The 17,744-nt window shown below is 48.5% G+C and overlaps 1 protein-coding gene across 1 annotated transcript in view; it reads right to left on the reverse strand.

The window, feature by feature from the left end:
* Positions 1-17,430, reverse strand: part of LOC149429908 (uncharacterized) — a 72,350-nt gene extending 54,920 nt beyond the window's left edge. The window contains 2 exon segments of the mRNA XM_089666361.1: positions 15,957-17,105; positions 17,107-17,430. Coding sequence (XP_089522487.1) covers positions 15,957-17,105; positions 17,107-17,415 — 1,458 coding nt within the window. The 5' untranslated portion in view covers positions 17,416-17,430.
* Positions 17,431-17,744: the final 314 nt, after the last annotated feature.

Genomic DNA, 17,744 nt, shown 5'->3' on the forward strand with positions numbered 1-17,744 from the left:
GTATTGACTCCTCCCTCATTATCACTTTCTGTTTAAGGGTCCAAAGTTGGAGGATGTTATCACATTATTATCACCATGTAAAAGTCTGTGCTCCAATCACATCATCCGATATAAAATGTCCAGCTGGTAGGAAATGGGTGTAACAAGAGAGAATCCATATTATGTGTATATATAGCAGTGGGGGGAGGGGGAGCAGAAGACAGGACTATGGAATGTACAACATAGAGTATATAGTGCAGGGGTCAGGCCTCATAATATTGACATTCAGATTTAGTGGTAAACTAAATGTTTACTTATCAGAGATAAATTTCAGAGGTCCCACACCACTGCCTCCCATCTCCTGAGACTGCACTCATTGACTATACTCTCCCTACTCTTGACCAATCAGTGAGCAGTATGGGTGGAGGAATGGATTTAGTGTTCATGACCCACCTGTGCTGATCTCTGTAGGAGTGTCCTCCTCTATAAATGTCCCCGTTATTCCATCCTCCTCCATAGACTGCTGATCATCCCTCACATACGCCTCTTCTTCTTCTGCTTTCACCTCAACTTTTATATCTATCAGATCTTCACCCTAAACCAAGAGAAGGATCAACAATAACATCTGTAAATTATAAGCTTTAATACTGTAACATTACATAAAAATCCACACATTGTCTCCACAAGTCCATATTCTAGATTCTCTGTCCCACCAACCTTGTAATGTTGAGGGATGGTGTGACCTTCCTGTGTGGAATCCCGGGAATACAGAGGATGGGGACATCTCTCTGGTGGGTTCCTGGTATTAGGTGTCTCCATCATATCCTTGTGTCTTTCTGAAAACTCCTCCATCACTCCATACTCCTCATCCTCCTCTTTATACTCTTCTTTAACAACAATATTATCATCCCCGAGGATTCCACTCTGAAAGATATAATAAAACATTCATTGTAACAAACATGCTGTGTATAAATCACAACTACCAATAATTGTCATCATCTACCTGATGATGGTGAGGGATGGTGTGACCTTCCTGTGTGGAATCCCGGGAATACAGAGGACGGGGACATCTCTCTGGTGGGTTCCCATGACTGGATCCATCTGTAGGAAACACACACACTGACTGAATCCATTGTTTCTATGTGTTTATCAGATGATGGGGGATCTAGGTGGATCCTCCGTACTGCTCTCTCCTTTACAATAAAGTCTCCTCTTACCCGGTGATGTGAGGGGCGGCTGATTGTCCATCATGACGTCCTTGTAGAGATCCTTGTGTCCTTCTAAATACTCCCACTCCTCCATGGAGAAATAGACAGTGACACCCTGACACCTTATAGGAACCTGACACACACAATGATACAGTCACCATCCAGACACATCCCTTGTCTGTTACTGGAGAATGTCCCAGAATTCCCGGCACCGCTCACCTCTCCTGTCAGCAGCTCCATCATCTTCTTGGTGACTTCTAGAATCTTCTGCATGTTGTGTTTCTCAGGGTTTAGGGAGTCACATGGAGGCAATGTGATGGTCATATGATCACCTGACTTCAGAGGAGAAAATCTCTGTATTGAGGAACCAATAGGAATATCATGTTAGAATCCCAGAATCCTCCTCACCTCTCCGGTCAGGTCTGTGTTTTATTAATAGAGATAAGAGTGATGTCATGTGACCTCCCAGAATCCTCCTCACCTCTCCGGTCAGGTCTGTGTTTTATTAATAGAGATAAGAGTGATGTCATGTGACCTCCCAGAATCCTCCTCACCTCTCCGGTCAGGTCTGTGTTTTATTAATAGAGATAGGAGTGATGTCATGTGACCTCCCAGAATCCTCCTCACCTCTCCGGTCAGGTCTGTGTTTTATTAATAGAGATAAGAGTGATGTCATGTGACCTCCCAGAATCCTCCTCACCTCTGTGGTCAGGTCTGTGTATTATTACTAGAGATAAGAGTGATGTCATGTGACCTCCCAGAATCCTCCTCACCTCTCCGGTCAGGTCTGTGTTTTATTAATAGAGATGAGGGTGATGTCATGTGACCTCCCAGAATCCTCCTCACCTCTCCAGTCAGCAGGTAGATGATCTCCAGGGTGAGGTTTAGTATCCTCTCAGTCTTGTGACTCCAGTCCTCCTCCATCCTCATTGATGTGGTCATGTGATCTATGGGGGTTTCTCTGTAGATAGATAGCGAAGATTTATTTGGACTGTATTGGTTCTACAATATTAGGATGAGGATTTAAGGGGTTAATAGGTGGGCTGCCCCCATTTGGAACAGGTTGGTTGGGTTACCTATGGGTCTATTCATCAACAACATTTGCATAGCCATTTATCCAGCAAATCTGTATGCACATACAGGGCCCGGGACTCCTTTTTGGGTGTCAAAGTGCAATTTTCAGTGAAAATTGGGCTAGCACAAAGATTCTTTATACTATTTTCTCTTCTGAACAAATGTTCCTTTATTATGGACTGTAGTAAAATACCACATTGGGAGCCACTAGATCATACATGTCAAACACAAAGCCCACAGACCAAACCAAGCCCTCCAGGACATGTCATGTGGACCTCACACCTCTCTTGCCGCTGCGGCACCCCCCTTGTCTCTGCCCCCATCTTATCTCAGCAGTTGAGCCATAAAGAATTGAGCTCCGGAAGGTCTTACCCCCTTCATGACCAGGCCATTTTTTGCTATTTAACACTGCGCTACTTTAACTGGTAAATGCACGCTTACTGTTGTACCCAAACAAAATTAATATCATATTTTTTCACACAAATAGAGCTGTCTTTTGGTGGTATTCCATCACCACTGGGTTGTTAAATTTTTTTACGATATACATGAAAAAAGGCTCAAAATGATGAGAAAAATAAATATTTTTACATTGTTACTATAATTATACAGGATTTATATAGCGTCAACAGTTTGCTCAGCGCTTTACAACATAACGGGAGACAATACAGCAACAATACAGTTCAATACAAGAGGGTTAGGAGGGCCTGATCCTGGGAGCTTACAATCTAAGAGGGAGGGGCTGGTGGTACAAAAGGTAGTCACTGTGGGGGATGGACTGGTAGGAAGAGTAGAAGATTCCAGTATTAGCTGAGGGCAGGATAGGCTTCCCTGAAGAGATAGGTTTTCAGAGATCGCCTAAAAGTGAGCAGAGTAGGTGATAGCCTGATAAATTGGGATAGAGAGTTCCAGAGGATGAAGGAGGCTTTGGAGAAGTCCTGGAGACGAGCATGGGAGGAGGAGACAAGGGAGCTAGAGAGCAGGAGGTCATGCGAGGAGCGGAGTGGACGGTTTGGGTGATATTTGGAGACAAGATTGGTGATGTAATTTGAGGCAGAGTTATAAATGGCTTTATTATTATTATTATACAGTATTTATATAGCGACAAAAGGTTTGCTCAGCTCTGTACATTATAGTGGGGGACAGTACATGAGACAATACAGTAACAAAACAATACACAAGGGGTTTGAGGGCCCTGCTCTTTCAAGCTTACAATCTAGGAGGGAGGGGATAGTGGTACAGGAGGAAGTGGCTGTATACGTTATTGCTCATGTTCCAAATTTTATAAAACATCCAATGAAAAAAAAATAAAAAAAATAAAACTTCTTTATAATTTTGGTTAAAATATATTCTGCAACATGTCGTTAAAAAAAAAAAACCCCAATAAGTGTATATTGATTGATTTGCGTGAAAATTATAGCGTCTATAAATGATGGGATATATACTGGAATGGTTATTTATTTATTTTCTTATACTATTAATAAGCGACTTATAGTGGGACTGCAATAGTGCTGTGGGCAATCTGTCACTAACTGATGCAGGGGGGGGCGTCGGAACTGATAAACTTCCACTGACATCTCTAGTGACATGAATACAGTGATCAGTGCTAAAAATATACACTGTCACTGTACTAATGACACTGGCTGGGAAGGGTTAACACTTAGGGGTGATCAAGGGGTTAAATGTGTGTCTTAGTGTGTGTACTATGTGTTGTTTTACTAATCCATGTGCTGGCTTTTACCCTCTACTCGGCAGGGGAAAAAAAAAGGTTGTAGACAGCCCTGTGTTGTTTACCAACATAGAGCTCTCTTCTGTCATTCGCTCAGCCAATCAGTAGGTCCCATGGATAAATCATTGGCCAGGACCCGCTGTTCGGCTTGTGCTGCAGCGAATGACAGTAAAGGAAGAAAGCCGCGACATACAGTTAAATGTACTGCAGCGGGTTGGCAAGAGGTTAAAATGCACATCCCCGTGTAACGACAAACGAACTTCACTACCCAACGTGGTGCAAAGACAATGCTTTAAAGGTTCCTACAGGTCATCAGTTTGGAATTAGCCATGAATAATAGCCCCAGAATTATTACTCTCACTCCAGTGTGCCCTGTGATGTGTGGCCGATAGCTCCCTATTTGATAGCATGGTAACAATGACAGGTCCTCTTTATGGAGACACCAGGGCTCTATTAGACCTTCATCTTCACCTATGGACCCCAGTGAAGGTGATCAGTACAGATGGGGATTCCTCCTCTCCTTCCCTGACCACAGTGACCGGGGAAGGGCAGCTCGGAGCCTGGAAGTCATGAAATGTTCCTCTCTTCTGGGTTCATTCACCGGAGGGGACATCCGAGAACTCATCCCCCTCCACTCCATCCGCCACGCCGGTCCCAGGCCCGCAGAGGAGCCCTAAAAACATGGAGGAGGAGCCCGGGACACATGGAGGAGAAGCCCAGGGTACATGGAGGAGGAGCCCGGGGTACATGGCGAGGAAGTTGGGGGGGTGGGAGGAGTTGATATGCTTGAAGGAAGGGTGTCAAATTGCAATTTTCAGTGCAAATCTGAATCTCATCCCTCGTTACAAGAGACTGCTAAGGTGAGAAGGTGACCCATCTCCACAATGAGGAGAATGTTCCGGCCCCGGAAGTGGGGGAATGTTGTGCCCCTGAAGGGGTTAATCTGGGTTCCCACACTATATATGTGTGTATCATCATCTGCTGGAGATAAAAGACGTCACAGTGACTATGGAGGAAGAGGACGGACGTGACCGTGGAGGAAGAGGACGGACGTGACCGTGGAGGAAGAGGACGGACGTGACCGTGGGGGAAGAGGACGGACGTGACCGTGGGGGAAGAGGACGGACGTGACCATGGAGGAAGAGGACGGACGTGACCGCGGGGGAAGAGGACCGACGTGACCATGGAGGAAGAGGACCGACGTGACCGCGGGGGAAGAGGACCGACGTGACCGCGGGGGAAGAGGACCGACGTGACCATGGAGGAAGAGGACGGACGTGACCGCGGGGGAAGAGGACCGACGTGACCGCGGGGGAAGAGGACCGACGTGACCGGGGGGGAAGAGGACCGACGTGACCGCGGGGGAAGAGGACCGACGTGACCGCGGGGGAAGAGGACCGACGTGACCGCGGGGGAAGAGGACGGACGTGACCGCGGGGGAAGAGGACGGACGTGACCGCGGGGGAAGAGGACCGACGTGACCGCGGGGGAAGAGGACCGACGTGACTGTGGAGGAAGAGGATGGACATGACGGGGGGGGGGGGTTACTGGGTGTAAATAGGAAATAACATCTTATTACCTCCTCTGCTGCCACTTCCACCGTCTTTCTATTATACCTGTCACTTCCTGTCTGTGCCTGACATCACTTCCTGTCTTTCTTCCACAGAGACTTCCTGTCTGGGTAGAAGTGAGATCACCACCTTGTGGAGCTCAGAGGAACTGCAGCCCCGAGAAGCGTCTGGTAGTGTGACCCCGGCCTTGTGCTGGGTGTGTATGGACTGTAGATCCTTATAGAGGGGTCACCTCCACTCCCACCAAGGGGGACAGAAATATATGACTGCCTAGTCCAGCCTTTCTCAGCCAGGGGTCCTCCAAAGGTTTCTAGGGGTTCCTTCAGCAATGAACAATTTCTGTCTCTCAGTAACAACTGACATCAATGATCTGTAAGGGGGGCAGTCTTCCCAATGATGAGGATGTTAGAGGATCCTTCTCCCATTGGTCAGCAAGGTCCTTCTTCCTCTGACCACTGATATAAGGGGATCCTCCCATTAGTCACCAATGTAAGGGACCACTACACTGACCACTGATATAAGGGGGTTCTTCTCCCATTGGTCACCAATGTCAGGGACCACTACACTGACCACTGATATAAGGAGATCCTTCTCCCATTGGTCACAATGTAAGGGACCGCTACACAGACCACTGATATAAGGGGGTCCTTCTTCCATTGGTCACAATGTATGGGACCACTACACTGACCACTGATATAAGGGGATCCTTCTCCCAGTGGTCACAATGTAAGGGACCACTACACTGATATAAGGGGGTTCTTCTCCCATTAGTCACCAATGTAAGGGACCACTACACTGACCACTGATATAAGGGAGCCCTTCTCCCATTGGTCACCAATGTAAGGGACCACTACACTGACCACTGATATACTGATATAAGGGGATCCTTCTTTCATTGGTCACCAATGTAAGGGACCACTACACTGACCACTGATATAAGGGGTTTCTTCTCCCATTGGTCACCAATGTATGGGACCACTACACTGACCACTGATATAAGGGAATTCTTCTCCCATTGGTCACCAATGTAAGGGACCACTACACTGACCACTGATATAAGGGGGTTCTTCTCCCATTGGTCACCAATGTAGGGACCACTACACTGACCACTGATATAAGGGGGTTCTTCTCCCATTGGTCACCAATGTAAGGGACCACTACACTGACCACTGATATAAGGAGATCCTTCTCCCATTGGTCACCAATGTAAGGGACCACTACACTGACCACTGATATAAGGGAGTCCTTCTCCCATTGGTCACCAATGTAAGGGACCACTACACTGACCACTGATATAAGGGGGTTCTTCTCCCATTGGTCACCAATGTATGGGACCACTACACTGACCACTGATATAAGGGAGTCCTTCTCCCATTGGTCACCAATGTAAGGGACCACTACACTGACCACTGATATAAGGGAGTCCTTCTCCCATTGGTCACCAATGTAAGGGACCACTACACTGACCACTGATATAAGGGGGTCCTTCTCCCATTGGTCACCAATGTAAGGGACGACTACATTGACCACTGATATAAGGGGATTCTTCTCTCATTGGTCACCAATGTAAGGGACCACAACACTGACCATTTGATGTAATGGGGTCTTTCTAGACCAGGGGTGCTCAACCCATGGCCTGCTACCCCAAACCATTGAGCACATACCAAGGGTCGTCAACCCATTGATCACGATCTGAGATTGCCAACCCACCATCCCAGAGCATTAGGGTGTACTGAGCTGACATCGGCAGTGTAGAAATCCGGAGGCTGCAGAGGGAGCAGGAGCCACATAAGCCGATGCTTCCTCTGTAGCACCAGCTCCTGCCCCAGGTGGAGTGATACCGAGTGCACTTCAGCTGGGACCTTTCTAGCAGCCTAGATAGTGTTGCCGGCCGAAGCTGACCACTGATTGCCGGCTGTCCTCTGACCACTGATATAAGGGGATCCTCCCATTAGTCACCAATGTAAGGGACCACTACACTGACCACTGATATAAGGGGGTTCTTCTCCCATTGGTCACCAATGTCAGGGACCACTACACTGACCACTGATATAAGGAGATCCTTCTCCCATTGGTCACAATGTAAGGGACCGCTACACAGACCACTGATATAAGGGGGTCCTTCTTCCATTGGTCACAATGTATGGGACCACTACACTGACCACTGATATAAGGGGATCCTTCTCCCAGTGGTCACAATGTAAGGGACCACTACACTGATATAAGGGGGTTCTTCTCCCATTAGTCACCAATGTAAGGGACCACTACACTGACCACTGATATAAGGGAGCCCTTCTCCCATTGGTCACCAATGTAAGGGACCACTACACTGACCACTGATATACTGATATAAGGGGATCCTTCTTTCATTGGTCACCAATGTAAGGGACCACTACACTGACCACTGATATAAGGGGTTTCTTCTCCCATTGGTCACCAATGTATGGGACCACTACACTGACCACTGATATAAGGGAATTCTTCTCCCATTGGTCACCAATGTAAGGGACCACTACACTGACCACTGATATAAGGGAGTCCTTCTCCCATTGGTCACCAATGTAAGGGACCACTACACTGACCACTGATATAAGGGGGTCCTTCTCCCATTGGTCACCAATGTAAGGGACGACTACACTGACCACTGATATAAGGGGATTCTTCTCTCATTGGTCACCAATGTAAGGGACCACAACACTGACCATTTGATGTAATGGGGTCTTTCTAGACCAGGGGTGCTCAACCCATGGCCTGCTACCCCAAACCATTGAGCACATACCAAGGGTCGTCAACCCATTGATCACGATCTGAGATTGCCAACCCACCATCCCAGAGCATTAGGGTGTACTGAGCTGACATCGGCAGTGTAGAAATCCGGAGGCTGCAGAGGGAGCAGGAGCCACATAAGCCGATGCTTCCTCTGTAGCACCAGCTCCTGCCCCAGGTGGAGTGATACCGAGTGCACTTCAGCTGGGACCTTTCTAGCAGCCTAGATAGTGTTGCCGGCCGAAGCTGAAGGGGGAAAAGAAGGTCAATGTCTTAAACAACACATACACTTCACTTTTGTAATGGGCATATTAGCACCTATAAAAGGGTTAACAACACTTCGGCTGCTTTCACACTGATCTGAGGGGATAGTGCAGTAGTGTTGGACTTGATGTTCGAGTCGAATGTCACACTTGTTTTACACTTGGACAGGAGGGGCAGCATATACAGGAACTGATCCTTCCAATTTTCCTCCTGAAACCGCTGAAAGCTGACTTCTCCTCCTCTCCCTCCTGCTGGCATTCAGCGGCAACAGGAGGAAAATCTTCACTATGATATTCAAAATGAAAAGTTCAAAACTCAGAACCGTTTCATTTCATTGTGGCCCACGACCAATTACCAAATCACTTACGTGGCCTTTGCTCTTCAAATGATTGGACACCCCTGTTCTAGACCCCCAGAAGAAGTCACTTGGACAAGGAAACATGTCAGCAGAGGAGCTGGACAGCATGTGCGAAGCTTCTAAGGAGTTGAGGATCTGTCAGCAGAACTGGTATGTAGGCAGGTTGCCTATTAGTTTAGTGTAGATGCTGCCCTAGCCGGGAGGGATGGAGTTAGCACTGTGCTACCATTTCCCAGGTTTTTCTTGGCAGGCTTTTTTGGGTCTGACCCACCGATCCTGTGAATATATAAAAGGACATGGGTCCAAACCCCAAGAGCCGTCTGCTAGAACTTGTCTTGTCACATTTTCCTTATTCCGACCCCGGAGTTCCTGCTGATGATCACCTGGCTTCAGGAGCCTTCCACAGTGTAGAGCACTGGTGTCAAACCCATGAGGCATGAGTCCCATGAGGCACTGTGTCAGGAATGGACTTAGCACTGGTGGTGGGACTCACCTGCCGTGTGGGCTGCAGTAGCAGGGCTGACCAGCTGGTGCTCTCAGCAGCCAGAGGCTCACTCCTGCAATCAGCCAACACCTGGGGCTGATTGCAGGAGGTGTATTTAAGGAATGGCCAGACCAGCAGTCAGTGCCTTGGTGTTTGTTTCCCATGAGCCCCTGTACCTTGTATCCTGTGTTCCTGTTCTGCCTATCTGATTTGTTGCCAACCCTGCCTGATCCTGACCTCTGCTGACTTCTCCTGCTTGATCCCTGGCTCGTTTGACTACCTCTCCTGGACATTCCTAATCTGATCTGAACTCCTGTTGCCGACCCTGGCGAGTGACCCGACTACTCTTCTGCCTGCTGCCTAGTACCACACTGACCAGCTGTTACCAACCCGGCCCGTCTGACCACACTAATTACTCTGCCATCGATCCATCCTGCATGGATCCAGCCATCCCAGCTCACACCTTCTGCCTCTTCACATCAGGTTTTCTACCTGCGCATACCTCTGGCGGATCCCTCTACCACGAGCAGGTGTACTCAGGGGCCGCGACCTGGTTCCTGTCTGCTCCAAGTCCATCCCCACCATCAGGGGCCCTGGTGAATAAGCAGACTGGGACTTAGACTCTGCGCCCTGGGTTATCCTGTCCTGAGGACTGCTAGAGGTACCACCAGATGGTTGTTAACCATACGGCCGGCCTGACCATTCCACCTCTCCAGCCCTGACTACGCCTGTGTTCCTGCACATACTAATATTAGTGGAAGGTTGGTGTGTTTACTGTGCGTTTTATATATTTGGGTGGCTAATAATAAATTATATTGTTGTTATATCATTCCTGAAGCCTGTTACTTCCTTGTTGTTGTCTTATTCGTTGTAACATTTCCAAGTATTCAACTCTTGTGTCAGTCCACACGTTTCTGGTCACACCCAGATCCCTGACACACTGCAAGATTGACAATTACAAGCATGACTCCCAAAGACAGAGGCATGATGGGACTTGTTGTTTTGCAACAGCTGGAGGGCCGCCAGTTTGACACCCCTGGTGTAGGGTGTCTCCTAGGACCAGCAGACCACCCTGAAGATACCAGCCCTGAATACTGCCACCATGGACTCTGCCAAAGAAAGACTCATCTTGTGCAGGTATGCTGGGGCAGCTACAAGCCGGAGTTAGGGATTAGAGACGTTAGGGAAAAACTATGTACTTTGAAGTTGTAATGTTTGGAGCTTTCGGTAAAGCCTTTGAAACTTTGTCCTTCCCTGGTCTGAAGGTGTAATGCAAGTAACCGGCACACATGTGGCTTCCAGCTAGGGTCAGTAAAGCACATTGGGGTATGAAGACAGTGGTTACCAAGGGTCACAGAGGTCTAGCATGCAGCCCATTGTGAAGCATGTAGCTGTGATAGGTGGGATAGCCTCCTGCAGTGAGATAAGTTGTTGTCCATTTTTATTATCCATTTTTCATAGCAACGGGAGCAGATCTGTGCTGTAGAGGTCCTCAGCCTTTGCACAGGTACAGAAGAGGAAGAGCTAACAGAGCACATAAGTAGTCCATACTAGGTGCGTGGTGGGACTCAAGTGCATATGGTGCACAGCCATCTCTGAGGTTAGAGCTCTGCCTTAAGGTCGAGTATTCTCTGAAAGTGGCCTTCACCTTGATAGTTACGGCATAGGGTACCTCATGTGCCAGGGAAGTGACCCTATGCAAGGATGCTTGGCGTGGCCCAGAAGAACCCCCCAGGGGGAGTCCTCCAGGCAAAAACTATGGCCAGTTCTAGCTATGGAGTAGCCTGTCCACCAGAAAACCCCCTCCCTATGCTACAGGTACATAGAGGAGCCACCTGTGTGATAGAGAGCAGTATGGGTTGCGAGGAAGAGCAGAACTCCAATCTGATCTGTTTTCAGGATTGTTTTTATGTGAGTATAGCTGTCTTTCTATAAACTTGTTTCATCATGTGGATGTTTTTCTTCTGTTCAAATACCTGCTGGAGGATTTGAAACATCTGTGTTGGTGGTCACGCCTGGGGATTTGCCATCCTCAAAGGGGGATCTGCCATCCGCAGAGCTAAGCCGTTCTGTGGGACATCTCTATGCCTGTCTACCTCACTTGAGAAGGTCTGGCACTAGACATGGGTGAGTATATGTCCATGTGAATGGTGGTGGACTACACTTATGTCACGTGTATGCCAGATAATAGGGATTTTTTTTTTTAAAAATATGTTTTTATTGTGTCCTTCAGCAAAGAATACAGCGCAAAACACCACAAGGATAAGAAACATAGTAAAACTGAAAAAAAAGGATTCAAATATATCCAAAACAATGAACAATGCACATTAGTGTAGCGGTACCCCCATAGGAGCCAGCGGTCAGATAGGTCTGTGAGGTATTTTCCCGTAGTTTTGCACCCCCCCAAGCACATGAACAGTCACTCTTTGGCTCAGTAAGGTTGTGCAATTTATTTAGGATGGTCAGTACTGGGGCAGTAAAAAGATCTGTTGAAAAGAACAACCTAACCTGCTAGCCTGCTGCCGTTCCCAGGCCTGACCACCAACATTCACCAGGCCCCATCCACTGGCTGTCCCACCGAATCCACCCACTGGCCCAAATAAAAAGTGTTTTCTAATTCATCAGTGCATTCAAAATGTAACAGTAAGGAAATATATTTTGGCCAGAGAACAGCAATGAGACAGCCCCCTATATTCAGCAAAGAGACATCCCCATATATTCAGCAAATAGATGGCCCAAGCCAGTAAAGAGACATCCCCATATATTCAGCAAAGGGATGGCCCAATCCAGCAAAGAGACAGCCCCACATATTCAGCAAAGAGACATCCCCATATTTTCAGCAAATAGATGGCCCAATCCAGTAAAGAGAGATCCCCATATATGCAGCAAAGGGGTGACCCAATCCAGCAAAGAGATAGTCCTATATATTCAGCAAAGAGACATCCCCATATTTTCAGTAGAGATGTCCCAATCCAGTAAAGAGATATCCCCATATATTCAGCAAAGAGATGGCCCAAGCCAGTAAAGAGACATCCCCATATATTCAGCAAAGAGACAGCCCCACATATTCAGCAAAAAGACATCCCCATATTTTCAGCAAAGAGATGGCCAATCCAGTAAAGAGAAATCCCCATATATTCAGCAAAGGGATGGCCCAATCCAGCAAAGAGACAGCCCCATATATTCAGCAAAGAGACATCCTGATCAAACAAAGAGACGTCTCCATATAGTCAGCAACAAGACCCTTCCCTTCTAGCACAAATAGAAGTCCAAATTGCCCCCAGCACATATCCTCTAATCCCCCTCCCAAATCACTCCTCCCAGCACAAATATTTGTTACCTGCCCCCTTCCAAGGACACTGTGACCCCCCAGTATACTTCATCCCGGAGTGTACTCCTCCCCAATGTAATCCCCCCAGCGTAAAACTCCACAGTGCACTCTCCAGTGTAATCCTCCAAGTATAAATCCCCCCCAGTGTGAATCCCCCCAACGCTACCCCACAAGTGTAATCCTCCCAGTGCAAATCCCCCATTTAACACTGTGATCCCCTTATGTAAATCCCTCATAGTGTAATCCCCTAATGTAAATTCCCCCCAGAATAATCGCCCATGTAAATCCCCTCAGTGTTCTCCCAGCACTGTAATTCCCCAGTGTAAATCCCCCCACCCAGTGTGATTCCCCCTATGTAAATCCCCTCAGTGTACTCTCTGCAGTGTAATCCCTCAAGTGTGAATCCCCTAGCGTAATCCCACAAGTATTATACTCCCAGTGTAAATCCCCCAATGTAAATTCCCCCAGTGTATCATTGTAATCCCCCATGTAAATCCCTCATAGTGTAATCCCCTAGTGTAAATCCCTCCAGAGCAATTCCTTCATGTAAATCCCCACAGTGTAATCGCTCCTGTGTAAATACCCTCCCCCAGTATATTCCCAACAGTGTAATCCCCCATAACTCCCCTCAAGTGCCAGCACTGGCCTCCAGCCTGGTTCTGCAGGATGCCAGGAATAGGGCCACCTACTGCCTCAGGCCATTGGGTAGTGGCTGAGTGGTAAGTCCGCCGCTGCCCTCAGCCTGTCTTGATCCCCCCCAGTATATTCCCAACAGTGTAATCCCCCCATAACTCCCCTCAAGTGCTGGCACTGGCCTCCAGCCTAGTTCTGCAGGATGCCAGGAATGGGGCCACCTATTGCCTCGGGCCATTGGACAGTGACTGAGTGGTCAGTCCGCCCCTGCCCTCAGTTTGCCTTGATCCCCCGTCCCCAGTATAATCTCATTATCCAATGACTGACCCCATTAAACCCATCATCGCTGTAGGTAGGTCAACGGGTACAGTAGATGGATACGTGTACTCACTTGCCTTGGGTCTCTGCACCATGATAAGGTCCTCAGCATTGACAGCTGAGAGCAGCTCCTGGTCCTTCCCTATCCTCAATGCTGCACCCTGAGGGGGGAGGAAGATCCTGGGCACTGGAGAGGAAAGGACGACCCTGGGTACTGGAGAAGAAGGGACGACCCTGGGCACTGGAGAAGAAGGGACGACCCTGGGCACTGGAGAAGAAGGGACGACCCTGGGCACTGGAGAAGAAGGGACGACCCTGGGCACTGGAGAGGAAAGGACGACCCTGGACACTGGAGAAGAAGGGACGACCCTGGGCACTGGAGAAGAAGGGACGACCCTGGGTACTGGAGAAGAAAGGACGACCATGGGCACTGGAGAAGAAGGGACGACCCTGGGCACTGGAGAGGAAAGGACGATCCTAGGCACTGGAGAAGAAGGGATGACCCTGGGCACAGGAGAAGGGATGACCCTGGGCACTGGAGAAGAAGGGACGACCCTAGGCACTGGAGAAGATGGGACGACCCTGGGCACTGGAGAAGGGATGACCCTGGGCACTGGAGAAGAAGGGACGACCCTAGGCACTGGAGAAGATGGGACGACCCTGGGCACTGGAGAAGGGACAACTCTGGGCACTGGAGAAGAAGGGACGACCCTGGGCACTGGAGAAGGGATGACCCTGGGCACTGGAGAAGAAGGGACAACCCTGGGCACTGGAGAAGAAGGGACGACCCTGGGCACGGAGAAGAAGGGACAACCCTGGGCACTGGAGAAGAAGGGATGACCCTGGGCACTGGAGAAGAAGGGACGACCCTGGGCACTGGAGAAGGGATGACCCTGGGCACTGGAGAAGAAGGAACAACCCTGGGCACGGAGAAGAAGGGACAACCCTGGGCACTGGAGAAGAAGGGATGACCCTGGGCACTGGAGAAGAAGGGACGACCCTGGGCACTGGAGAAGGGATGACCCTGGGCACTGGAGAAGAAGGGACAACCCTGGGCACTGGAGAAGAAGGGATGACCCTGGGCATTGGAGAAGAAGGGACGACCCTGGGCACTGGAGAAGGGATGACCCTGGGCTCTGGAGAAGGGACAACCCTGGGCACTGAAGAAGGGACGATCCTGGGCACTGGAGAAGAAGGGACGACCCTGGGCACTGGAGAAGAAGGGATGACCCTGGGCACTGGAGAAGAAGGGACAACCCTGGGCACTGGAAAAGAAGGGACGACCCTGGGCACTGAAGAAGGGACAACCCTGGGCACTGGAGAAGAAGGGACGATCCTGGGCACTGGAGAGGAAAGGATGATCCTGACGGAGCTCCCTTGGTTCTCATCGTAAGCATCCTTCCCTGTAGAGGAAGAGGAGGACAGGGAAATGGGGACATCGGGTCAGATGTGCCGCTAGGGGAGAGCACACCACCAGCTGAGAGGTGCCAAGAACACCTGGGGGCAATCGCCATCTGCTAGAGCCAAGCCGAACTGGGCGGTAGTGATGGGGCGAGCCTGGGGAAGGAGCACTGGGTGGAGTGAGATTACGCTGGTTAGTCTGCCCCTTGATGGAGTCCGGGTGGCCAGGCCCCCTACATGTGTATGGGCCACCCCCCCGATGCCATGCTGCTAGCTAGGGATGATGCTGGGCATATATAGGTCAAATTTTGCAAGATTTTTTGATCGAAAACGTTGTTCGTTCTGTAATTCGATGGTGCCACCAATGATTTCAAAAATCGGTAGTTTTTCAAGAATTTTCCCTCATGCCCGATAAACGAAATGGGGAGGAACCACGAAAATCGTCCGGTGCCATTGCCCCACTAACAAAGCGAAAATTGGTCGATTATTCGTAGGTCCGATTTTTGAATGAAAAATTGTTCGGAAAACGGCCCATGTATGGCCGGCCTTAGTAACTGATTAGTTGCACAAGCTAGACTATAGATCGCTCTATACATGAGACTGGCCAAATACTTAACCATGTACCAAACAAGGATCAATGCTGACACTGGTGGGACATATGAAATAAAAACCTACCAAAATGTATTATGGACCTGAGTCCTTGTTACATTCTTTCAACAGTTATTCAAAAATAGACCTCGAAATCTCCCACCACAAAATGTACTCAGCCAATGAAAGGTGATGACTCCATTTTTATTCTTCTCCTGCCATCAATGTCCAACCCGGTCCCACACTTCATCCATGTCTTTTGTGACCTCTGATCTCCTTATGAACTGTTTCTTCCATGATGAAGATCAGCCATGAAGTATATCTGAGGTGTATATCAGGGTGTGTTTCTTCCCCACATGAGAGCTGGGATGTCCAGCAACATTCATCTAGAAGACATTTCCCGCACTCAAGGCACTAATACACCTCCAGGGTTGTGTGGGACCTCTGATGTACAGGAAGACAGGACTTCAGTGAGGAGCATTGCCCTCAATCAGGACAGGAATGCAGATTGTCCCTCGTGTGACATCTCTGATGTGTGTTAAGATTCTGTGAAAAACATTTCCCGCACTCTGGACAGGAATACGGCTTTTCCCCTGTGTGAGACCTCTGATGTGTGACAAGTTCTGATTTTTGTACAAAGCATTTCCCGCATTCAGAACAGGAATATGGCTTTTCCCCCTTGTAAATTTTCTGATGTGTGACAAGTGCTGATTTTTGTAGAAAACATTTCCCGCACTCAGAACAGTAATGTGGCTTCACTTCTGTGTGTAACTTCTGGTGTCTGTGTAGCTGTGATTTATCTGAAAAACATTTCCCGCACTCAGGACAGAAATATGGTTTTTCTCCTGTGTGAGACCTTTGATGTTTTAGAAGTACTGAATTTTGTATAAAACATTTCCCGCACTCAGAACAGGAATACGGCTTTTCCCCCGTGTGAGACCTTTGATGCATGACAAGCAGTGATTTTTGTATAAAACATTTCCCGCACTCGGAACAGAAATATGGCTTCTCCCCTGTGTGCAGTCTCTGATGTCGGTAAAGATGTGACTTATGTGAAAAACATTTCCCGCACTCAGGACAGGAATATGGCTTTTCCCCCGTGTGACACCTTTGATGTGTGACAAGTTCTGATTTTTGTACAAAACATTTCCCACACTCAGTACAGGAATATGGCTTTTCCCCCGTGTGCAGTCTCTGATGTCTGTAAAGATCAGTCTTCTGTGAAAAAGATTTCCCGCACTCAGAACAGAAATACGGCTTTTCCCCCGTGTGCAGTCTCTGATGTCTGTAAATATTGGATTTATGTGAAAAACATTTCCCGCACTCAGAACAGGAATATGGCTTCTCACCTGTGTGAGAATGTTGATGTTTTACAAATTCTGATTTTTTTTCAAAACATTTCCCCGCATTCAGGACAGGAATACGGCTTCTCACCTCTGTGAGATCTCTTATGCACATTAAAATCAGATTTATAATGGAAACATTTCCCGCACTCAGTACAGAAGAAGCACTTCTCTGTGGGAAGGCCGGCCCGGTCCCGCACAGTCTGAGGTTCCTCAGGATATGAGGAATCCGATGGTCCATCTACACTGGGTGGTGCCGGATGGACATTGGAGGGAGCCGGGTTTTCTCCTGGACTATACTGTGTGATGTCCTCATCTTCTACTTTCCAGTCTGGAGACAAAGTGAGACAATCCTCGGAGGTTTTCCTCATCTCCCGGCCATGGACTAAAATACAAAGACAAAGAGGATTACTAGACAGGATCTGATTGGTTCCCCCAAACCAGGACTCCGCCCACATCAGGCAGCTTGGTCTCTGAGGAGCTTACAATTCCACCCTCAAGGGAACTAGGAAATGGCTCCTCTGATCTCCTACCAGGTCATTTCTTTATTCATGGACCTTAGTCAGAGAGTGAGGAAACAACCAGAACTGTCTTTTATAGGAGGGACAGTGATGAGGAGATTATAGGACGAGGGTCCCCACCCCCTCTATCACTCATCGCCATCTTCCCAACACAAGAAGTACTGCACTTCCTTATTTAG

This window comes from Staurois parvus, unplaced genomic scaffold (assembly GCF_062004578.1).
Source record: "Staurois parvus isolate SC_StPar_1 unplaced genomic scaffold, SC_StPar_1.0 ptg002686l, whole genome shotgun sequence".
Taxonomy (NCBI): domain Eukaryota; kingdom Metazoa; phylum Chordata; class Amphibia; order Anura; family Ranidae; genus Staurois; species Staurois parvus.